A 26022-nucleotide genomic window follows, 5' to 3' on the forward strand; every position below is an offset into this window, starting at 1 on the left:
GTCATTTTTAAATACTTTAAATTTTCTCACGGATAGAAAGTGCTTGTAATAAAAATTTTCGTCTTTGAATGTCTGAACAGGTTCAGGATTGTATGTTAATCTGTTTGTGACTGTTCGGAATCTAAGTCACGTACTCTCTGTAAATTACCTAAGTTACACTGGCTGTGTGAGTGTGACAAATGTTCGGAAAGTGGCGTATGCTCTGATGTGTTAAAGGCTGAAATATTTTTCATCTCCGTCACTTCGTGCTGTAAAGATGACAATTTTCTACGTAATGTATTATTAGACCAGCCTATCTCACTGATCATCTGCTGTAAATTTTGGAATTCGGGTGTTTGATTAAGCGAATCTGGTGACATATCATCTGATTTGGTGTCATTATTATTTTCGATAACATCAACACGACTGGCCAATTCATCATATTTTTCAGTCAGTGTTTTTACGTGATCATCGTTTTTAGTATCACAAACATTAATTTGTTTTTGTATTTTACGTGTGGTTTTGTTCAATTTTTTAACGTCTGCTTTGATGGCATCGGGGTCCTGTATTAGTTCCAACTTTTCAAGTCTGTTGGTAATTGTCTGAAAGTCTAATGTGTGTGTGTGTCTGTTTTTGTTTTAAGATCGGAGATTTTATCATGCAGTTCGGTGTTCAACTGTTTGATAGTATTAATTTCGTCTGATACTGTAGCAATATTGTTGTCTACGTGTGTTTTTGCTTGCGTAAACAATTTACGCTTATCTTCCTGTCTTTGTACAGTAATTGTTTCCATGAATTGTTGCTTTACTTTATTCTGTTCCTGTATAAATTTACTGTAACGCTTTTCACTGTTGTGTAGGTGGTGATTAAAACGTTCGTCAATTTGGATGTTCTGTTGGTCAAATTTCGGGTCTACTTTTGCATCCAGTGTGCGTGAAAGTTCTGCTGACATTAATTTAAACTCGTTGCGTAACTGTGTTGCGTTTTCAGAACATTGTTTAGCAACTGCACTAATTTCATCTCTAAGTAATTTAGTTGTGGCTGCATGTGTATTACCTAATTCTTGAGCCACAGATCTAATTTCTTCACTATTGCTCCTAGCACAAGCCTTAATTTCCTCACGTAATTGTTCTTTAGTATCATGACATTGCGCGGCAACGGCTGTAATCTGTTCACTAAGTTGTTTGTTCTGTTCATTTAGGTTGTCGTGTTTTTCATTCAACTGTTTGAAATTTTCATTAAGGTTGTCTTGTTTTTCATTAAGTTGTTTGTTCGATTGATTAATTTGTAGCAATAATGCCATAACTTGATCCATGCCAACATTACCTACTCTATTCTCAGTGCTGTGTAATGATGTATCTGCATTTGTCACGTTTTCTGTAACCATTTGGTCATTCTGTAATTCTTGAAAAGGTTTGCCAATTGAATGTGCACTGTTGGTCACTACACCGGAATCAAATAAACTTGACGTGTTTTGTGAATATTGTTCAACTTCGTTAGAAACAATTATCTGTTCACTACGTAAATTTTGCAAATTAGGCGTGTCAAACTGGACAGCGTTCATTGTAACGGAACGTGCCGCGTCATCAATTGTTACATTTACTCTGGACATAATTGCGTTTGTTTGCTCATCATTTGGATCAAAATCAATATTAGTGATCGGTACGCACTGATTGTCTGTAAGTGGAGGATTCTCATTATTACACTGAGTGTCGCAAGTATTATCGGTCAAATTATGCGAGTCGACTATTTCACTCATTGCACATCGCGATGTACTGTTAACAGTTTTTCGCGGCATTTTTCGCAAATCAAAATTAAGCACAAAATGAAACAAAGACGAAGCAAAAATGGAACAAACACAATTACAACAAAGAGCAATAAATTGCCGATGATCTGTGAAAGAAAGAGTGACAAATTAGTAGATGCGTTGCGCCAGATGCAAACTACATTTAAATAAATAAGAGCAGATATATGACTACTTCTCAGAAATTCACAAAGGAAATACGATCCTGGCCGGTTGTCGCCAAGTGTAACCTCCCCACAAAATAAAAAAAATAAATAATAATATGAATAAGAGTCTAATTTAGTGTAACCTCAAAACAAAATTCTTTCACAGTGTGACCTCACAACAGAAAAATTCCTAAACCTCTCAACAGTAAAAATTATAATTATGTCGTTCACATTCAGTGTAACGTCCCAATAAAAAAATAAATTCAGTAACCTGGTAATAAAACAATGTAACTAACCTCTCAATTAAATTGTCGCTCACTTATGACTTTTCAATAATTCACTGTGAATTTAACCTGGTAAATTTTGAACGACAGCAGTGCTGCGTCATAGCCCTGAAAGATCATTCTGAATAAAAAAAGGAAAAATTCTTACCTCAATGAAGTCGCCGGATATATCTGCTCTTACAATAAATTTTTCCGGCACAGCTCTGTGCAATGCTGGCCGACCTATCTGTCATTTATGAAAGAAAGCAACTGATTTTTCTATTGCAATAATCGGGATGATCATGGATGGGAGAAATTAGTAAATTCTTTAAACTGAAATGAATGGTTGTTAAAAGTTACTTTTTATGAGGAATATTATTATTACGAGAGTTTTAAAACATTTACATGTGACTTGAGATAACATTACTACATATGCGCAAGGCTGCTTTTTACCTTGTACAATAATACTCAGGCTCCGGCATCGCTGCACCGCGACCGGGCCAGCCAACACGATACACCAGACCAGACCAGAGCAGACTCTAGACTAGCAACAACATACTGCTACAGCTACACAGTTCCTACTGCAGTCAACACTGCTCTCTGGTCAGAGATTCTCTTATACCTTGCCTATTGCAGGCAGCGCATGAGCAATACATCGAAATTACATCTGCTCGGGCCTCTTACAAAGTGTCAGTTGTCTTTTAGTTACTATATTTGTATCTATTCAGGATTAGTTTTTCACAGTGAGAAAAGAATTAACCATATTTAAAGGATGAACTGCATATAAGTCCTTTATAGTGTGAGAAGTATTAGTATTTAGAATATTGTATAGTGTATTAATATGAGGTAGATAAGGACCACTCAGTGAACTGTGTCAACAAAAGATGCTCAAAAGCAGGAACCACAATTTGTAACCAGTGAGGAAGAGATTGGTCTTGTAATGACCACACTGGCTATAGGTGGATATATGTATTATTGCGTAGAGACTAAGTTATTGTCATTTATCTGCATTTGCATTAAATATTATTTGTTATGTACTATGTTTTTGTTGACTGATGTATTGGGTTAAGTAGGTATTAGTTTAATTAGAGATAGTTCAAAAAAATGGTTCAAATGGCTCTGAGCACTATGGGACTTAACATCTATGGTCATCAGTCCCCTAGAACTTAGAACTACTTAAACCTAACTAACCTAAGGACAGCACACAACACCCAGCCATCACGAGGCAGAGAAAATCCCTGACCCCGCCGGGAATCGAACCCGGGAACCCGGGCGTGGGAAGCGAGAACGCTACCGCACGACCACGAGATGCGGGCAATCAGAGATAGTTATTTCCTGTGATGTGAGGTGCTTATATAGTAGGATTTTGGTTGTGTTCTGGATGGCAAACCGAGCTGAAATGAACGAAATGAAAATAGTTTGTTACAATATGATTCAATAGATATGCAGAGTTGTATAGTTCATTAGTTGCAGTAGAGAGGAGTTTTATTATAATCTATATGTGGTAGTATTTTTTCAACAAATTATGATTTTGTGTTGTGTCATTAGGATAGTTTGTAATCTAGATGTAATCTGTTTTGTAGAGGCAGTTTGTGACCAGTCAGAGGATATACCTATCAGTTCGTAAATTTCATTGTATTTGTATTTATATTTTTTTTCTCTCTGTCACTGTGAACTCTGTCTGTATTCTTTTCCATCTCCGGTTTCAAAGAAGTCCTTTGGGAGGGGGGGATGTAAGGGGTCAACAACCCCTTACATATTGAAAACAGTTTATCTTTGCCTCACGCAGTATATCTTTACCTCACAGTATATCTTTGCCTCACAACAGATACTATCGATAGTCGAGCGCCGAGTGTGCCAGATAGTACTCAGCGTTGAGAGTCTGAGCAAGTACGTTGTTGGCTGCTAAATGAGCAGGGCGGATTTCGGCAGGACAGGCTACCACACTTACTATTGTTTAACGGCTGTGTGTGTCACCCAGCGCTGTGGACCTGACCTCCAGCAAATACAGAAATGGCATTAACCGAGTGATTTATAGATGTATTTAAGTGTTCATTTGTGTATCGTGATTACGAGACAACCGCGCCAGGCACCCACGATTTGGATCGCAGTGAGGACTGTGCATTCGATGCTACATGAAGAATATTGGTGTGCGACGACATTGATAGGCGATCTGTGATGAGTTAACCGTCATTATTTTGTCAGACAAAGGGAGTAACTGCCTCATTCATGCTGTTTAAACAAAATATAAAGAACATTAACAACAAGTATGTACCAATTATTGCTACCTGACATCCTAATTAGCTTTGTTGGATTTGATATGAAACAGTGCCCTTGTAAATATTAACCGATCAGCCTTAATCATTTTCACACGGTCAAACTATTCTAAACTGTTAGGCTATAAGCCACGAATCAATAACAGTGGGTTAATAAAGGAGTTTTTCACTCTACAGACTGGTTTGAACAAGACGGGGGCGAGGTATCTACAGAAAGTTCTGTGATGTCTGAGAGTCACGTGACGTCTTGTTTGTTCGAGAGTGCAGAGACAGTTCCAAGCAGGCCATCCTCCTCTGGTTTGGACAGGCGGGATACTGTCTCTAATCCGCAGCTGTGGCTTTCGAGCATCTCCAGACTAGCAGCTGCACGACATCGAAAATTCGCCGAAAATTCCAGCCATTTATCGCGTCTGTAGGGCAGTGCTTCGAATTCTATTTGTGTAATTGTTCTGATTTTCCCGTCTGTAGTTAGACAACTCCAGAAGCAAATCCTAACTAAGCCCAGTCACTGTTCCAGAAAAGTGATGAACACCATAGTAACTGTAGGACTCAGAAATTTTCTGTCTCAGCAGTGCCTTCAGACAAGCAGCTAAAACTCGAAATGTGGTGAGCGTCCTGTTTTTAGAGTTACAGAGGTATTTATTTTGACTTACAAATTAGTCGTTTTGATGTGTATTGCGGCTGATATCGGTTTCGGGATCTGTTTCCCACAAAAGCGTGTGAAGTTTCTTAGGGATGTTCAATAAGTGGGTAGTGGTCGCTTTAGAGTCCATGTTCGAGTGTGTCGGTATACATCGCAAAACTGACGCAAACTACTGTGCAGCGATCTTTTTTGAAACTGTATTTAGAGACATATATATATGTTGGCCACGACATCTTGGTAGATGATTGTTGCAGTGTCTGTGTGTTTATGGGTTGCATTTTTTCATATGACTTGTCAAGCCAATGGCAGCACGGCATCTCTTGCCGCAATTGTCACAAGTGTATCTGGCTGCTGAGGCAGGAGCAGTGGTAGCATTGCGAAGCTTTTTCTGCCTTAATCTGTCTAACAAGCCTTCATCATGCTTCGACATTCCAGATGATATATCATCACGCCACTCTGGTCTCATGCTAGCCCGTGCTCCGATCTGTTTGTGTCGATTCCAAGGCTCTCCATATCTCCTTTACAAGAGTCCTTGAACCTCAATACAGGACGTCCTACAGGTCTTTTGGCTACAGAGATCTCTCCAAGCATCACCTCACGTGGTAATCTGTCAGGATCCATACCGTGGATGTGTCCCAGCCAGCGGAACCGTCTCTGCTTCAAGATAGCTGAAATACTGTTGCAGTTAGTTTTAGATATCACTGCTTCGTTGGTCACTCGGTCCTTCCACGTTACTCCGAGGATGGATCTCAGGCACCGGATTAGGAAAGCATTAAGGCGACGTTCTTGTTTGGCATAGGTAGTCCATGTTTCCGATGCATACAAAAAGATGCTGAGGACGCAAGTTTGATGTACAAGAATTTTGGTGGTCAAAGAGGCATATTGAGTTGGATTTAGTAACTCCTGAAGCAGCATGTGCTCAAAGACATAGGCATTTCCCACAGAAGTGTGCGAAGTGTCTCTGGAATGCTTTCACAAGTGTGTCGCGATCTTTTTAGAGTCTGTGTTCAAGTGTGGTGGTGATGGTATTCCTCGGAATAAAACGTGTAATTACATCGCAAGTTGTATAAATATTCTTGCGTCATCTGCAAAGCTCATCTGCAAGGCAGACATCTGGGATATCTTCTAGTTATGTATGTGACAGTATTCCGCACATTGCTCAAACACCAGATGTGATAACTCCCGTGGCAGTTTGTGTTCATCGACGAAGGGTATCTGTGCACCAGGGATGAGAAGGAGGAGAACGGCTGCGGGTATTTTCAATGCGACAGGAAGTACGTGGCTGTCCCTGTGCCTGCCGTGTGGTAGTGGTGCAAGTCCGATGTGCTCCCTGCCCGAGTCGCTGCCGCTGTTGGAAGAGGCCACGGACCAGAATGAGTGAACATCTTGCTTTTGCGTTTCAGAAGATGACTGGACTTTTATCAAATGATCTACATTTACAGCAGACGCATTTATCAGCATGAGTTAGGAAGTGTAACATGGCCCCATCCTGCTGCATCCTGCAGGGAGGGGAAGGGAGTGGGGGCAATTGTTAGGCTAGTGGAGACAGCTCAATTGGCCTAATTTCCTGCCAAAATTGTAACTTCCCACCATGACGTTACTGGGACATTGCCACATCTATGGCCGCTATTTTGGGTCCACCATCTTGAATAAATTTGGCAACACTGCAGAGTGGGGTGTTATCCTCTTTGCCATACTACTTTTTTTGTCAACACCACAACATATGACTGAAGTGGGCACGTGACTGTCGACACTGGACGTTGGCCAGTGGCGGAGCATTGCGTTGTCTCATGAATCCCGATGCCTTCTTCATCATGGTGATGGAAGGATGCGAATTCGTTGTCTTCTGGGGGAACGGCCTCTTGACACCTGTGCTTTGGACAGAGTCAAGCTGGCCGCAGGTCCATTATGCTCTGGGGAACATTCAAGTGTGCATACATGGGTCCAGTGAACTCGTGCAAGGCTCCATTATGGCCAAGGAGTGTCGTACACTGCTTGCTGTTCTGGCTGAACAGTGTACTTCTGCAACTGAAACTTTGCTTTGCACATTGCGTAACTGTGAATTACATGAAAGTGATTACTGAACACTGCTCTAATCATGCTATGTCTTACTTCTTAATTGACAGCATTTGGTAATGAATAGACATAAAGGCCTTTTACGCAAAACTAATGACAATCAGCATTGTAGTGAGTGACGTCACGATTTTCGCTTTTTACGAAACCACTCATAGCTAACGAAATTTTGTTGTTCTCCATCATTACCAAATTGTTTCCATGCCTTTCAATTCAATTGAACAGTATTTGACCACTGTGGCATCTCCATTGTACTAACGTAATAATTAACAATTTGTGCTATTTTCGCCTGATACAAAAGCAAACTATTCTTAAATAAATTTACCAGCAATACAAGTCAGTGAATACAGCAACAGTAATTTTGTTCACTTAGTGAGCTTACGTCCGTTAATTTTTGTATTCATTAACCAAATTTATAATATTTTTCCTAATTTTACTAACTACTGTGATTCTATTTCTTTCTTATTTTCTTTTTACTTTAAAGGAAATTCATTTTCTTATCGTCATAGCTGAAAGCACAGAGCATTGGCGATTCGATTATTGCGGCACTTACGATTCGCGGATTTCATTTATTCTCGGAGTAGATGTCTTTCCTGCACAACAGGGAACGTTAAGTACACAGTTGATTTAAATTCTAATTAATTGGAAGTATAAAGAGTTGTTATGAACTCCCTCTACACATCTCCGCGCAACACGGACGATCAATCCAGCCCCTTACTAAATGAAATACACCTACATCTACATCTACATTTATACTCCACAAGCCACCCAACGGTGTGTGGCGGAGGGCACTTTACGTGCCACTGTCATTACCTCCCTTTTCTGTTCCAGTCGCGTATGGTTCGCGGGAAGAGCGACTGTCTGAAAGCCTCCGTGCGCGCTCTAATCTCTCTAATTTTACATTCGTGATCTCGTCGGGAGGTATAAGTAGGGGGAAGCAATATGTTCGATACCTCATCCAGAAACGCACCCTCTCGAAACCTGGCGAGCAAGCTACTCCGCAATGCAGAGCGCCTGTCTTGCAGAGTCTGCCACTTGAGCTTGCTAAACATCTCCGTAACTCTATCACGGTTACCAAATAACCCTGTGACGAAACGCGCCGCTCTTCTTTGAGTCTTCTCTATCTCCTCCGTCAACTCGATCTGGTACGGATCCCACACTGATGAGCAATACTCAAGTATAGGTCGAACGAGTGTTTTGTAAGCCACCTTCTTTGTTGATGGACTACATTTTCTAAGGACTCTCCCAATGAATCTCAACCTGGTACCCGCCTTACCAACAATTAATTTTATGTGATCATTCCACTTCAAATCATTCCGCACGCATACTCCCAGATATTTTACAGAAGTAACTGCTACCAGTGTTTGTTCCGCTATCATATAATCATACAATAAAGGATCCTCCTTTCTATGTATTCGCAATACATTTAATTTATCTATGTTAAGGGTCAGTTGCCACTCCCTGCACCAAGTGCCCATCCACTGCAGATCTTCCTGCATTTCGCTACAATTTTCTAATGGTGCAACTTCTCTGTATACTACAGCATCATCCGCGAAAAGCCGCATGGAACTTCCGACACTATCTACTAGGTCATTTATATATATTGTGAAAAGCAATGGTCCCATAACACTCCCCTGTGGCACGCCAGAGGTTACCTTAACGTCTGTAGACGCCTCTCCATTGATAACAATATGCTGTGTTCTGTTTGCTAAAAACTCTTCAATCCAACCACACAGTTGGTCTGATATTCCGTAGGCTCTTACTTTGTTTATCAGGCGACAGTGCGGAACTGTATCGAACGCCTTCCGGAAGTCAAGGAAAATAGCATCTACCTGGGAGCCTGTATCTAATATTTTCTGTGTCTCATGAACAAATAAAGCGAGTTGGGTCTCACACGATCGCTGTTTCCGGAATTCGTGTTGATTCCTACAGAGTAGATTCTGGGTTTCCAAAAACGACATGATACGCGAGCAAAAAACATGTTCTAAAATTCTACAAAAGATCGACGTCAGAGATTTAGGTCTATAGTTTTGCGCATCTGCTCGACGACCCTTCTTGAAGACTGGGACTACCTGTGCTCTTTTCCAATCATTTGGAACCTTCCGTTCCTCTAAAGACTTGCGGTACACGGCTGATTGAAGGGGGGGGGGGGGAAGTTCTTTCGCGTACTCTGTGTAGAATCGAATTGGTATCCCGTCAGGTCCAGTGGACTTTCCTCTGTTGAGTGATTCCAGTTGCTTTTCTATTCCTTGGACACTTATTTCGATGTCAGCCATTTTTTCGTTTGTGCGAGGATTTAGAGAAGGAACTGCAGTGCGGTCTTCCTCTGTGAAACAGCTTTGGAAAAAGGTGTTTAGTATTTCAGCTTTACGCGTGTCATCCTCTGTTTCAATGCAATCATCATCCCGGAGTGTCTGGATATGCTGTTTCGAGCCACTTACTGATTAAACGTAAGACCAGAACTTCCTAGGATTTTCTGTCAAGTCGGTACATAGAATTTTACTTCGAATTCACTGAACGCTTCACGCATAGCCCTCCTTACGCTAACTTTGACATTGTTTAGCTTCTGTTTGTCTGACAGGTTTTGGCTGCGTTTAAACTTGGAGTGAAGCTCTCTTTGCTACCGCCATGCCACGAGTGGTTCTAGGCAGCATTCTCCACAGGCTGGTACGCATTTTGTTTCAGCTTCCGGACGACGGACTCCGTCTGTACGAGTGGCCCCGTCCCTGCTTGCGTCAGCGAGGGTCAGACTGGAGCACTGGACACCGACCCTAGCATGTACTACGTCTGCGTAGTCGACACTAGTAACGTACTGATCCCATCGCTCTTCAAGTGCCCCAACGGAGGAGTGTATAACCCCGCAACATATACGTAAGTTACCAGCCAAACAGCTTACAGCAGTCACTGCGAAGCTAAGATGAAAAGATACTAATGAAATATACTAATGAAATTTTTGGTTTGTTGTTTCATTATAACGCAGGTCAAGAGTTAGTCTAGCAACGAAGCTCTCTATAACAGCATTTGTGCATAAAATTTTCTCGGCCTTCAACTGGTGTCAGTCCAGCTTTCGACGATTAGCACCATCTTCACTTTCTGAGTTGACCCATAGCAACTGCAACATCTCCCAGGCACTATTATTGTTAAATGCTGTCGAATAAGCGGCCTAATTGTACCAGCATCTAGGTATACGGTAAACAGAGCTACGATGAAAAAGTGAAAGCACCTATCAATTTGTTGATCAACAAAACTTGCGGAGACACTGTAACAGCAGAAGATATCTGTTTCCTAGGCAGCAGGCTAGAGAGAACAAAAGCGACGCAAATTATTGAACTGTAAGGAAGCTTTTACAACATGAAAGTTTGACTGGAGATCGTTACGGAGATTGAACGCTACTCCTAAAATGTACAGATGGAACTCAGTATAGTGTGAATATGAAAACTGAACGGTACAACTACTGAAGTTTTTATTTCGTTGCACAGAAGGAACCGAAACAGTTGCATACGAAATTAAGAGGTATTATAAAAAATAGAGAAAAAAGAAATCTATGGGAAGTCCCCACCAGAATACATCCCAGATTACTGGAACATGCTAGGGTATCCAGAGGTAATTAACCTAGCTCTGGTATGGAAATTTCTTGTGGCTAATATTACAGTACGTGAAAGAGATTGTTGAGCTATTTAGATAAGTATTATCACGTTTAGGAAAAGCTGCTACGTTGCGTTAAAGTTGTCGAAAGAACAAAGATTCTAAAAACATCTTCTCGGTGAAGAGAATGATTACATGTAATCCAGCATGTAACATCTAAATTACCTTTATATCAGTATCACTAGACTAGAAGAGCTAAAGCTTTCTTTAACTGTAATCGAAAAAACTATTTAATCTGTTTTCGAAGATGCTGTAACAAAAATGGTCCTTAAAATATAAGGTCACCCCGACATTTTAGTTGATTCATCTTTTCAGACTTTTTCTTTAACGCAGATGCTCTTATTTACGTATCAGCCTTACTGTTACCTCACCGAGAATGTTAGTGAAGGCGTCATCAATTAACGTGTCGTTTGTAGATGTTCTGTTTTGACGGTTCATCAATAATAAACTACCATCCAATCACTTTATACTATATTTCACTTTCGTAATTTTTTGATGGAGATGTTCATCTCCAGCTTCTACAGTATAGCACAGATTACCCTCTAATTCCTTATAGTTTCTGCTGATGCACCTCCAAGGAAAATGATGGACACAATCTACAGCTTCTACAGTATAGCACAGATTACCCTCTAATTCCTTATAGTTTCTGCTGATGCACCTCCAAGGAATATGATGGACACAATCTCCAGCTTCTACAGTATAGCACAGATTACCATCTAATTCCTTATACACTCCTGGAAATTGAAATAAGAACACCGTGAATTCATTGTCCCAGGAAGGGGAAACTTTATTGACACATTCCTGGGGTCAGATACATCACATGATCACACTGACAGAACCACAGGCACATAGACACAGGCAACAGAGCATGCACAATGTCGGCACTAGTACAGTGTATATCCACCTTTCGCAGCAATGCAGGCTGCTATTCTCCCATGGAGACGATCGTAGAGATGCTGGATGTAGTCCTGTGGAACGGCTTGCCATGCCATTTCCACCTGGCGCCTCAGTTGGACCAGCGTTCGTGCTGGACGTGCAGACCGCGTGAGACGACGCTTCATCCAGTCCCAAACATGCTCAATGGGGGCAGATCCGGAGATCTTGCTGGCCAGGGTAGTTGACTTACACCTTCTAGAGCACGTTGGGTGGCACGGGATACATGCGGACGTGCATTGTCCTGTTGGAACAGCAAGTTCCCTTGCCGGTCTAGGAATGGTAGAACGATGGGTTCGATGACGGTTTGGATGTACCGTGCACTATTCAGTGTCCCCTCGACGATCACCAGTGGTGTACGGCCAGTGTAGGAGATCGCTCCCCACACCATGATGCCGGGTGTTGGCCCTGTGTGCCTCGGTCGTATGCAGTCCTGATTGTGGCGCTCACCTGCACGGCGCCAAACACGCATACGACCATCATTGGCACCAAGGCAGAAGCGACTCTCATTGCTGGAGACGACACGTCTCCATTCGTCCCTCCATTCACGCCTGTCGCGACACCACTGGAGGCGGGCTGCACGATGTTGGGGCGTGAGCGGAAGACGGCCTAACGGTGTGCGGGACCGTAGCCCAGCTTCATGGAGACGGTTGCGAATGGTCGTCGCCGATACCCCAGGAGCAACAGTGTCCCTAATTTGCTGGGAAGTGGCGGTGCGGTCCCCTACGGCACTGCGTAGGATCCTACGGTCTTGGCGTGCATCCGTGCATCGCTGCGGTCTGGTCCCAGGTCGACGGGCACGTGCACCTTCCGCCGACCACTGGCGACAACATCGATGTACTGTGGAGACCTCATGCCCCACGTGTTGAGCAATTCGGCGGTACGCCCACCCGGCCTCCCGCATGCCCACTATACGCCCTTGCTCAAAGTCCGTCAACTGCACATACGGTTCACGTCCACGCTGTCACGGCATGCTACCAGTGTTAAAGACTGTGATGGAGCTCCGTATGCCACGGCAAACTGGCTGACACTGACGGCGGCGGTGCACAAATGCTGCGCAGCTAGCGCCATTCGACGGCCATCACCGCGGTTCCTGGTGTGTTCGCTGTGCCGTGCGTGTGATCATTGCTTGTACAGCCCTCTCGCAGTGTCCGGAGCAAGTATGGTGGGTGTGACACACCGGTGTCAATGTGTTCTTTTTTTCCATTTCCAGGAGTGTAGTTTCTGCTGATGCACCTCCAAGGAAAATGATGGACACTTGAGAAAATAAATACTACAGGAGTTATTTCCCAATTTCCCATCAACCGTCAGAATGTTAATGAAGTGTTCACTCTCGCTGAGTCAGCGTATAAAAAAAATCAAAAAAATCGTTGCTTTGACTTTGTCGAAAAGTGATAAGTACTTGCAGCAGATAAAGAATGTTTCCCCAGTCCTTCCAAGGCCTTGAAAGTTCTTCACAGGGCCCAGTTTCACATGAGGAATAGCAAGGATTAGAACTCCTTTTGTCACGTGATATACTGCGATCTATGGACGTAAGGTAACAAGCACGTTCCATATCCCCAGATTTCCGGAAAGCATTGAACTGCAGACCGTTAACGAAGACCCGAGCACAGGAATTAGGTTGCCAGATATGTAAGTAGTTCGAGAACGTCTGAAACAGTAGAACGCACTAATTTGTCCACAAGGGAGCGTTCATCAGAGACAAGTGTATCGTTAGGAGTGCCCCAAGGAAGTGTGATAGGACCACTCTTACTCTCTCTATATATAAATGATCTGACAAATAGGGTGATGAACAATCTGCAGCTGTTTGCTGATGACCCAGTCGTGCACGTGAAAGTGTCGTCGTTGCGTTCCCGTAGAGGATACAGGATGACTTAGACAGAATTTCTATTTGGTGTCATCAATGGCAGCTAGCTCCAAATTTGGAAAAATGTACGTTAATGCAGGTGAGTAGCACAAACAGTCCTGTGATGTTCAAATGAAGCATTAGTGATGTGCAGGTTTACATAGTCGCGTCGATTATGTATCTGGGCGTAACGTTGCAGAGCGGTATGAAGAAATGGAATGAGCATATAAGGACGGTATCAGGAAGGCGAATGGTCGACTGCAGTTAATTGGGAGAATTTTAGGAAAGTGTAGCTCATCCATAAAGGAACCGCATACAGAACACTAGTGCAACCCATTCCTGAGTAATTTTTTAAATTTGTGGTAAGATCCTATGGGACCAAACTGCTGAGGTCATGGATCCCTAGGCTTAAACACTACTTAATCTAACTTAATCTAACTTTAACTTACGCTAAGGACAACACATACACCCATGACCAAGGGAGGTCTCGAACCTCCCACAGGGGAAGCCGCGAGAACTGTGACAACACGCCTACCGCGCGCGGCGTTCTTGACTACTGTTCGAGTGTTTGCGATCCCCACCACGTAGGGTTAAAGGAAGACATAGAAGAAATTCCGAGACGGGCTGCTAGACTTGTTACCGTTAGGTTCTGCCAACATGCGAGTATTACAGGGCTGCGTCATGAGCACAAATGAGAATCCATTGAAGAAAAACGTTCTTTTCGCGAAATGCTATCGAGAAAAGTTAGAGAGTAGACATTTGAAGCCAAATGCGGAACTATTCTGCTGCCCATAATTAAAGTTCCAGTTTCAAAATGCTGTGGGAAGAGAACCACTGCTCAGAATGACGTCAAATTCTAACAGTATGTTATTGGCGCAGGGGGAAACGTCATGCAAGAAATTTTTTTTAACGAAAATCTTATCAATAGCTGGCTTTGTAAATGTCTTAACGTGAATGGGGCCGGCTATAAATGACAGATAAATCGCAATACTTCGGCTATGGTTTGAGGTGCGCTTTACATCATCCGTTCTATTCAATGTGCATCACTTCACAAGTTCGGCAGTTAACAGTTTCTGCACTGTTAGGTTAGCCCATCCACCATGGAAAGGTCATATCACATCGGTTTTTAATTGTCCTGATGCCAAAAACCGCGTAAAAAGCAAACGACAACTGTTTGTAATTGACCTGGGGCCAAAAAGCGCACACAAAGCCAAACCGCATCCGTTTCTGATTGCCATGAGACTGGCACAAGACGTGTTCAGTACGCTGTCCACCGTTTTCTGCTACAAGTTGAAATCGAGAAACACCATGTTCCTCAAGGGATCGGAGTGTCTCGGTGGATTGCGTTTAGAGTGCTTGCGCAATGCGTGCCAGTACACCTACGTTCGTAATTGGAGCACGAAACACAACGTCTTTCACCACCGGTCCACTACCAGGAGTCAAAGGAATTAAAACTGGGCGATGTGGACGACCAGGTTGTAGGGAAATGACGGCTGATAATTCTAGCATTTCCGAAATGGATCTTCAGCACCGTTTCACTGGCTGTGCAATGTGCGGAGGTACGCCCTCTTACATAAAAATGATCCTACTCGCACACGCACGGTGTTCAAGGTTTGGAAACACGTTGGTGCCCAAAAGACTCTCATAGCGTTTACCAATGACGCTACAGGTAACAGGACCCTCAAGATTCATCTCCTCAAAAAATTACAACTCTGTGACAAGTCTAGCAGCCCGTCACGTTGGTGCCCAAAAGACTCTCATAGAGTTTACCAATGACGCTACAGGTAACAAGTCCCACAAGTTTCATCTCCTCAAAACATTATAACTCTGTGACAAACGATGCCGTCAACCAGCACCGCACAGACACCTTAGCAGAATGAACTGGTACTGGATGATGTGTATGCGGATTTTCCCTTGCCCATGTTCTGCAGCTCTGTATATTGACATGCCCTTGGAGATGAAAATGGGCTACGACTGTTCATGGAATGTTCCACGTCCACCCATTGTTCACTTCCACGTGAGCAAGTATTCCAGAGCGAACTCCTGTCTTGCTGTCAAGTCAGCAGGAATCAACTCCCGAACACGGGTGATTTTGTATGGATAGCAATGCAGGATGTTTTGCAGCATTTTGTGTATCGTGTTCACAGGCATGTCCAACGTTCGGGCAATTACCCGTGTGCTGTATGTTTACACACCGCCGCTCGACCCCTCCTGCAATGCTGTGGCTTTCCTCCCTCTGCCTCATTCTACTTCAAAAGAACCTGTCTTTTCGATTTTTGCAATCATTTTTTCCAGACCCTTAGCAGACATCGAACTAACGTCTTTTTTCATACGCTTTAGTGTGCGGAGCTCCTACAGGGCTACTGGCGCACAGTCACCGTTCATGTAAAAGAGCTTTACCAGCATGGCGCGATCCTTCATGAAGACACTCATGTTGGACGTCTCGGACGCAAGCTGAGGAACACCTGTGTGCTTCCGTTGGTGTGCGTACGAGGGGGACCCAAAACAAACCGGATTGTTGTCATAAAAAATTTATTGATGAACCTTTCTACAAAATTACTTCAATCACCTTCAAAATACTCTCCATTACATGCGATGCACTTGTCAAGTCTCTTTTCCTAGTGTTGGAAGCATGTATGGAACTCTTCAAGTTTGATATTGCCCAGTGCCTTTTGCGAAGCTGTTTTTACCGCCTCCACATCATCATAACGCTCCCCTTTTAGCGTTTTTTTCATTCGTGGAAATAGGAAAAAGTCGCACGGGGCTAGGTCCGGCGAATACGGAGCGTGGGGAACGACAGACCACCTCTGAGATGCCAAATAGTCGGTCACTCGTAAGGCCGTGTGTGCTGGAGCGTTGTCGTGATGCAGAAACCAGTCATCTGATCGCCAAAGTTCCGGGCGTTTCCTCCCCACATCCTCTCGCAGACGCCTTAAAACATCCAAGTAAAAGTGCTGGTTAACAGTCTGGCCAGGGGGTACGAACTCCCGATGCACAATTCCACGAACATTAAGAAAGACAATGATCATCGTCTTCACATTTGACCTCACTTGCCTTGCTTTTTTGGTCTGGGAGAGTTGGGAGTCCTCCACTGGCTTGACGCTTGCTTGGTTTCGGGGTTCTACCCGTAACACCAACTCTCATCCCCTGTAATGACTTTGGCTCAAAATGGTTCAAATGGCTCTGAGCACTATGGGACTCAACATCTTAGGTCATAAGTCCCCTAGAACTTAGAACTACTTAAACCGAACTAACCTAAGGACATCACACACAGCCATGCCCGAGGCAGGATTCGAACCTGCGACCGTAGCAGCCTCGCGGTTCCGGACTGCAGCGCCAGAACCGCACTGTAATGACTTTGTTCAAAAAGTTTGGATCACGTGCAATCTCTGTTTTCAAGTCCTGACACACATTCATGCGGATGTTTTTTGCTCCTGTGTGAGAAGACGCGGAACAAATATAGCAGCATGTCTCATGTGCAAATCCTCACTCAAAATCCGCTGGCACGAGCTCCAACTGATTCCTGTCTCTGCTGAAATTTGGTCGATCGTTTGGTGACGATCCTCGTTGATCTTTTGGCAGACCTTTTCAATGTTCTCCTCATTTCACGATGTTGAAGGGCGTCCAGAACGAGCATGATCTTCAACATACATCTCACCACGTTTAAAGCGCCCAAACCACTCGAACACCTGTGTGCGGTTCATAGCGTCCTCCTGGAAAGCTTCCTGAAGCATTTGGTGTGTCTCCGTTGCAGTTTTTTTAAGCAGGAAACAAAATTTCACACACTTGTTCTTTTAAAGTTTCCATAACGACTTCGCAGAGGTAACCCGCCAACAGTCACAGAAACACAATACCACACTTGCACGTTCAGCTCTACACTGACGCCGTCTGCACAGCTGTTTCATGAAGGTCTCTACTAACACCATCTAGCGTGAGAACCCTGCACTACGTCTACGAGTGGCAGCGCCCTCGGAGTCCGGTTTCTTTTGGGTCCCCCATCGTATACTGCCGCTTATGGCGCCATCCATTGATCGAATTTTCGCTAATTTTTTTGTTCCACGACGTACGCTCCTGCGACAGTAATTCAGATTTGACGGCATTCTCAGCAGTTGTTCTCTTTCTACAGCTTTTTGAAATTGGAATTTAAATTATAGACACGCTATACATTTCGTGTGAGGACCATGGAGACATAACATGAATTAGAGCTCACAGGGAGGCATATTACGAGGGTAATCCCAAAAGTAAGGTCTCCTACTTTTTTTATAAGTACAGAACTCTGTTTGTGTGGCAGTTGGTCACACTGTTATGAAAAGTGCTTCACGCGCTGTGTGTAAACATGCGCATGCCTCGCTGAGGCGCTCAGTCTTGGCTTAGCAGCCGTTGAGAATGGAGCTCCCATTGGATATTACCGCCAAGTGCGAATTGAGCGCAGTTATTCGGTTTTTGAACGCAAAGGGCAGTGCGCCGATTGAAACCCATCACCAATTGACGGAAGTGTATGGTGAGTCGTGCATGGATGTCAAAAATGTTCGTAAGTGGTGTAGAGAGTTTGCAGCTGGTCGGACCGAAATTCACGACGAACAAAGGAGCGGGAGACCGTCAGTTACTGAGGAGACTGTGTTGAAGGTTGAGCAAAGCATGCGTAAAGATCGGCGGATCACCCTGGATGATCTCTGCACGTTGGTTCCTGAGGTTTCCCAAAGCACCGCTCACAGAATTTTAACGGAAACTCTGAACTACCGGAAGGTGTGCGCAAGATGGGTGCTACGCATGCTGACTGAGGTCCACATGCGGCAACGAGTTAATGCTTCCCGCGCATTTCTTCACCGCCTTGCAGCCCAACAGGACAACTTTCTGGACACAACTGTCACGGGTGAAGAAATCTGGGCATACCACTTTACACCTGAGACCAAGCAACAATCACGGCAGTGGCGGCATCCTTCTTCAGCATAGCGGTGACCTGGTGTGACATGGGCATGCAAAAACTGCCACAGTGTCTACAAAAATGCATAGACAGAAATGGTGATTATGTCGAAAAATTGCTAAATGTTCAAGCTGTAAACTGATGTCAATCATTGTAGAAAGAAACAGGTCTATGTGCTTACAAAAAGTAGGAGACCTTACTTTTGGGCCACGCGGGATTAGCCAAGCGGTCTGGACGCATCTGTCATGGACTGTGCGGCTGGTCCCAGCGGAGGTTCGAGTCCTCCCTCGGGCATAGGTGTGTGTGGTGTTTGTCCTTAGGATAATTTAGGTTAAGTAGTGTGTAAGCTAAGGGACTGATGACCTTAGCAGTTAAGTCCCATAAGATTTCACACACACTTACTTTCGAGATTACCCTCGTAACTGTCGTTTTTTCCCCGCTCCATTTGGGAGTGGAACAGAAAAAGAAATGACTGGTACTGGCAAGAGGTTCCCTCCATTATTCACCATACGGTGCCTCGCAGAATGTATATGTAGATGTGAATGTCGCTCAACTTTATAGGATTATCTACATAGTCAGTTCACTGGTTTTTCTGTCCCAGATCGCAGTGATTGATGCATGGTCCAATCTTTCTGTTCCTAGCACTGTGAGTTAAAGCAGATGTCCCTCCGACTCAAAACGCAACAGAATTTAGTTGAAAGAAATTGTCCCGGCGTATCGACTAGCGCCGGCACGAAGACGAAGAACGCAAGACCAGAGAAGATGGTGAGGCTTTGTCAGCCTATAGCGCGCTGACCAGGACGCCACCACGATGGGTGCGGCATCTAGACGAAGTGAATACAAGCGCCGTTCCTGCCAGCCTCGGACGGACAGTATTAGCACAGTACTAGCAGAGAGCACTACGATAGCAGTGACGTGCGATCCATATCAATTGCTTACATGGACCTTGTGTACAGCAAAGGACTGTGATTGGTTGCATATCGCCTCCACTTGCGACACCATTGTAAATCCAAAGTTAAGTATTGTCAATCTGCTTATTTGGAATAAAGACTATTTACATGATTTGCTTCAATTGTTGTATAGCATTCCGAGGACGCAGCATAAGCGACGAGTGAGCAGGACTCTACAGAAATCATGATTACTTTTTTCGTGATTTTGGGATATATAGGTTGTCGATGTTGTACACTGGGCTGCCAAAACAACGACTCTAACTCTAATCGAGTTGAACTCAACCTGCGCGACTGAGACTGGTACCTCATTCCATGCTGCAACGTTACGGCTGGAGAGTCGTGGCCGTGCTAGTAGAAACTGTATAAAGATGAGATTTCCTCTGGAGAACGGAGCTAAACTTGAAAGTAGCACTGCCTACCTACACTAATAATAAATCTGTAACACCTCAGTGTTTGCCTGTTTGTCTTTGAACATACTAATATCCAAAACTGCTAGAAGAATTTTCGCAGATAACTTGAATATATACTGAGGCACTTTACAGGCTCCAGTTTACAGTAAAACACATCGTGATTTAAAATTTTAGTAAAACTTTCTTGTCTTCCTTAACACGCTAATCTCCAAAACTACTGTACAGATTTTTAAGGAGGTTTCGCTAGTAACTTCACCGTAGGTTGGGGCACCATATAGGTTTTATTTCATCAAAATCGGATCAGGAAAAAAATATTTACGGAGACTATAAAAATATATGTGTGTTCCACTGGATGTATTTCAACCAAATTTGGTACATGTGTCACTCACTGTCTGGAAAGAAGAACCGATAAGAAGGGAGAACCGATAGAGGTACTCAAGGTACCCTCCTCCACACACCTTCAGGTGGCTTGCGGAGTATGGATGTAGATGTAGAAATAATCGCTGTGGGGTAAGAACCACCCACCTGTCAAAGGGATGGGGAGAGGAAATAATAAGAAGCGTAGGTCACGACGCTCGAATATCCAGATTTTATATACCCAGTATTTGAGAAGAGAGGACCTCCTGATTTGCAACAAATTTAAAAAATAATTTCAAACGCTTACGAAATATTTTCTCGCTGACACCCCGCACATGCTGTTGAAAAAAAAAAATGTTTATCGCTTACTACATACTCATTGTCCTTTTCGCATCCTGCATGACGTTTCAATTTATTACGTCTTAACTACTAACTGTATTCGGGTCACATTATGCAGACAGTGTTCCTATATACCACTGAATGAACCTGTAAAATTATTTCACAGTACGACTCATAGTTCAGGGCATATGACGTCATAAACACTGAGATGAGTGATCCTTAAATAACCCGTTGAACCGATTTCGATGAAAGTTGGTAGGGAATAGCCTGAATCCTGAGGGAGAAACTAGGCTACCTTACATATTGTGTAGTACAAGGTAATCGTTGATTTTGAGAATGTTACGCGAATTAGAGAAAAAGTTTTAGACTTTCGAAAAGCTATTTGCTTTTTGGCTTTTGAACTTCATCATATTTGTGAAAATGCTTTTCTTGGTTGCTATGTGCTACGCGATGCGATTCAACGTAGTTACATAATGTTTAGACAAGCTTCAATGTGTTTAATTCATGCGTCCACAGTCATGCTGCAGAATGTCACGTTGTATGCTGTATAGCTAGTATTGGCACTGTTCAGTGTTTGAGAACGAGGGCACTTGGTGACTTACAACGAACTTTTTACATAATTTCAAGTCGTTATCAAAACTTTTGTTGCTCACAACCCCCGAAAAATGATGAAGGGAAAAGAGATTATCGCTTACTAAATTTTCGCTGTTCATGCAGTAAAACTATCGCATGAAGCATGACCTTTTAATTTTTTATTTCTTTACTACTAACTCTATTCACGACACATTTTGCAGACAGTGTTCACGTATAGACTGTATACATGCGAAATTATATCATTGTACGGCACATAGTTTACGAGATATGACCTCCAGAACACTGAAATGCGTGAAAAACTACAGCAACGTTCAAGACGTTTGAATTTTTTACCTCTTTGATACTAAGTCTATTTGCAACACATTTAGCAGACAGTAACCACATATGCCGCTGAATGTACCTACAAAATTATATCGATCTACGGCACAGAGAGAGAGGAAGGAAGAGTGGAGAGAGGAAAGGAAGAGAAGGAGATGGAGAGGGAGAGCGCAAGAGGAAATGGACAGAGATTGGGGGAGGAGAAGATGGACAGAGAGAAGAGGGAGCAGCCGATGTACAAAGGGAGGTGGAGGGGGAGAGGAGGGGATGGATAGAGTGATGAGAGGAGGAGGTGGGCAGGGAGAAGGAGTAGGAGAAGATGGACAGAGAGAGGAGGGAGCAGCCAAGGGACAAAGGGAGGGGGAGGAGGGGATGGACAGAGTGATGGGTGGAGGAGGTGGACACGGAGAAGGCGTAGGAGGAGATGGAGAGAGGGGGGAGGAGGCAGAGGAGATGGACAGAAAGAGGGGAAGGAATCGAGTGATTAATAGAATATATACCTGGACCACACCAGTTACTCAGCTAGCACGGCAATGTAACTGTGTAACTGCTTCCCACTTCATATTTCAGGTATCAGTTTGAAATAGATATTTAAGCGAACGATAAAACTATTGCTTGCAGAAAGTCAAGTCAGTCAGTGAATACAAATGAAAATAGGTGTATGATGTAACAGAAATAAAATGTATATAGGCAGATGGGTGATAAATAGAAGATACGAACTTCTGTACGGTGTAATAGAATTAAAATGTGTATAGGGGAGTTGTACAGTACACAGAAAACGTGCAATTATCTGTGGTGTTATTGTATTTAAAAATGATATACCTGTGATAATTATATAGTATAGGTGAATATCATTTTGTAAGGCTGACAATGCAAATATATACTTACACCTAATCCTATTACATGCTGTCCAGGTTAAAAATATAACACAGAATGCAATAAGTTGAGACATAATTGAGATACTTATTGGCGGTTTGCTCCTACAACTATGGCAACGGAACTCCAGATGTGTTCTGTGTCCGCTCCCGGCAGTTGGTACCGTGTGCTTGTGCACGTAACTGCTTTGTTCACGTAAACACACATCAGAAGCCATTTGGACTGCACAGCTGAAGGTGTTCTGTGTGCTTACTCTCGCGGAGCTAAGGTCCATTACACTGATACAACGTCGTTTTCGACATGGATATGGAGTGCGACTAACTGAGGACGTTCCCACTTACGTAACAATCAACAAATGGAACAAGCGACTTCTGGAAACTGGGAGTTTGTTTCGTTGTTGCGTCACCAAGCGAGCACGCAGTTCCACAGGCTACTATTGAACTAATCCGTACGTCTATCCAGCGGAGTCCTCATAAGTCAACCCTACAAACAAGCAGTCAGTGGCAGGTACCTCGTTCTACAGTACACTATGTTGTCCGTAAAAGGTTGCGCCTACAGGCGTACAAGCTGCAGCTTCGTCACAAAATCAAGGCTGACATGCCGCGATGGAAGGCATTCGCGGAGACAGTTCTGGCAAGAATGGGTGAAAACTAGGCATTCCTCAATTTCGTCTGTTTATCGAACGATGCTGTCTTCTATACTTCTGGCACGGTAAACACGCACATGTGCCCCATGTTGGGAACTGTGCCTTACCCCCCCCCCCTCCCTCCCATGTAGTGTTAGAGAGTGAACGTGACTCTGAAAGTGAATGCGTGCTGTGGATTTTTGAAGGACAGGGTTATACGCCCATTCTTCATTGCAGAGCCTACAGTTAATGCAACAATGTACGTACACATGTTAGAACTGTATGCTGTGCCACAACTTCTTCGTGACCTGATCTTTCAACGAGATGGCGCATCATACCATTTTGCGAACATTATAGGATGTTCTTGGATCGTTAGTTTCCAAATTGCTGGACTGTGAATTTATTCCATCGATTGCTTGCCCCCCTTCAAGCCCAGACACTTGATTTTTATCTGTGAGGGCTCATCAGATATCGAGTGTACCAGACAACAACTCGTTATCTACCAGATCTGCGTCATCGCATTCGTGCAGCTTAGGAAATGTCACGCCTGCAGTGTTGCGTAACACCTGGGGAGTAGTGGAATACAGATCAGATTTCTGTCGCGCCACTAATAGTGGCATATCGAGGTGTATTAGGTGTGAAAAGCACACTTTGAGTTACCATACTTGTGGTAAGTCACAGTCAACAAATATATCAATTACTTCTCACTTTATTACATTTTATATTATTATGCGTTTAACCAGGATACCCTATATGTACATGAAAAGTTGCTAAATAAATAAATATTTCATTTCAGCTGTGTCGACCCCAATTCGCCAACATCTAGCACAGGAGCGGCCACGTCCACGACCACAACCACAACCACAACCACGACCACGCCATCCCCTCCCACTCCCACCCCTGCTCCCACCAGCACAACCACAGCCAGCTCTGCCCCCATCCCAGGAACCCCCTGCTCGCCACCACTGATCAGGGTCGCCGACCCGGATGACTGCACACGCTACTACGAGTGCAGCGAGAACTGGACGTGGATGCACGCTGCCTGCCCCTACGGCACCTACTACAACCCCGTGCACAGCCGCTGTGAGTTTGGCGTCTGCTAACGTGTCGCCCTAACGAAGTCAACTATATCTCTGGAAGATCTCTCTAGTTCTTCACAATCAACAGCATGCTGTTACGAATAAATACGTTGTAAAATCTGTTTACGTTTCTCATATTGCACACCTTCTATCCCAAAGGTCATCCAAAACGGAGCAATGCTGTTGTCACACTTATTGACATATTCCGTGCTATAATGCAGTGCTCGGATGAGTTCCTTGTTGAAACACAACGTTTCGTCCCCATCTGCGGAGGACATCTTCGAGAGAGGCTGTAGCTTATTCAGAGGTCTTATCCACATCCTGACCCGCTACTGACTGAAATAAAATTCTCTTTCCGTGTGCCTTGCGCATATGCAAGAAGTTTCGAGTTTTGAAAACACGAGTGCCATTGGCCTTTATCGGTTGCTGTCGTCCGCTGTTGGCATCACCCCGTGGTAGAAGGTTGGTGCATGCATTTAGCACTTGAATCCAGATACATTCTACTTTCACACCTTCCCCCTTACGATTAAAAACATTACTGTGTTTAGTGGCCTCTACAGGCGCCCTGCATAGCCGTTGATACACTACTGGCCATTAAAATTGCTACACCATGAAGGTGACGTGCTACAGACGCGTAATTTAACCGACAGGAAGAAGATGCTGTGATATACAAATGATTAGCTTTTCAGAGCATTCACACAAGGTTGGCGCCGGTGGCGACACCTACAACGTGCTGACATGAGGAAAGTTTCCAATAGATTTTTCATACACAAACAGCAGTTGACCGTCGTTGCCTGGTGGAACGATGTTGTGATGCCTCGTGTAAGGACGAGAAATGCGAACCATCACGTTTCCGACTTTGATAAAGGTCGGATTGTAGCCTATCGCGATTGCGGTTTATCGTATCACGACATTGCTGTTCACGTTGGTCGAGATCCAATGACTGCTAGCAGAATATGGAATCGGTGGGTGCAGGAGCGTAATACCGAGCGCCGTGCTGGATCCCAACGGCCTCGTATCGCTAGCAGTCGAGATGACAGGCATCTTATCCGCATGGCTGTAATGAATCGTGCAGCCACGTCTCGATCCCTGAGTCAACAGATGGGGACGTTTGCAAGACAACAACCATATGCACCAACAGTTAGATGAAGTTTGCAGCAGCATGGACTATCAGCTCGGAGACCGTGGCTGCGGTTACCCTTGACGCTGCATCACAGACAGGAGCGCCTGTGATGGTGTACTCAACGTCGAACCTGGGTGCACGAACGGCAAAACGTCATTTTTTCGGATGAATCCAGATTATGTTTAAAGCATCATGATGGTCGCATCCGTGTTTGGCGACATCGCGGTGAATGCACATTGGAAGCGTGTATTCGTCATCGCCATACTGGCGTATCACCCGGCGTGATGGTATGGGGTGCCATTGGTTACACGTCTCGGTCACCTCTTGTTCGCATTGTGGCACTTTGAACAGTGGACGTTACATTTCACATGTGTTACGACCCGTAGCTCTACCCTTCACTCGATCCCTGAGAAACCCTACATTTCAGCGGGATAATGCACGACCGCATGTTGCAGGTCCTGTACGGGCCTTTCTGGATACAGAAAATGTTCGACTGCTGCCCTGGTCAGTACATTCTCCAGATCTCTCACCAATTGAAAACGTCTGGGCAATGATGGCCGAGCAACTGGCTCGTCACAATACGCCAGTCACTACTCTTGATGAACTGTGGTATGGTGTTGAAGCTGCATGGGCAGCTGTACCTGTACACGCCATCCAAGCTCTGGTTGACTCAATGCCCAGGCGTATCAAGGCCGTAATTACGGCCAGAGGTGGTTGTTGTGGGTACTGATTTCTCAGGATCTGTGCACCCAAACTGCGTGAAAATGTAATCACATGTCAGTTCTAGTATAATACACTCCTGGAAATTGAAATAAGAAC

General features: G+C 44.1%; 1 protein-coding gene across 1 annotated transcript in view; it reads left to right on the plus strand.

The window, feature by feature from the left end:
* Positions 1–24163, plus strand: part of LOC126092264 (uncharacterized) — a 122999-nt gene extending 98836 nt beyond the window's left edge. Inside the window, exons 4-5 of the mRNA XM_049907779.1 lie at positions 9870–10055; positions 23798–24163. Of these exons, the coding sequence (XP_049763736.1) occupies positions 9870–10055; positions 23798–24104 (493 nt within the window). The 3' untranslated portion in view covers positions 24105–24163. The remainder of the gene's footprint in view (positions 1–9869; positions 10056–23797) is intronic.
* The last annotated feature ends 1859 nt before the right edge of the window (positions 24164–26022 follow it).

Source organism: Schistocerca cancellata, chromosome 7, assembly GCF_023864275.1.
Source record: "Schistocerca cancellata isolate TAMUIC-IGC-003103 chromosome 7, iqSchCanc2.1, whole genome shotgun sequence".
In the NCBI taxonomy this organism is placed as follows: Eukaryota; Metazoa; Arthropoda; class Insecta; order Orthoptera; family Acrididae; genus Schistocerca; species Schistocerca cancellata.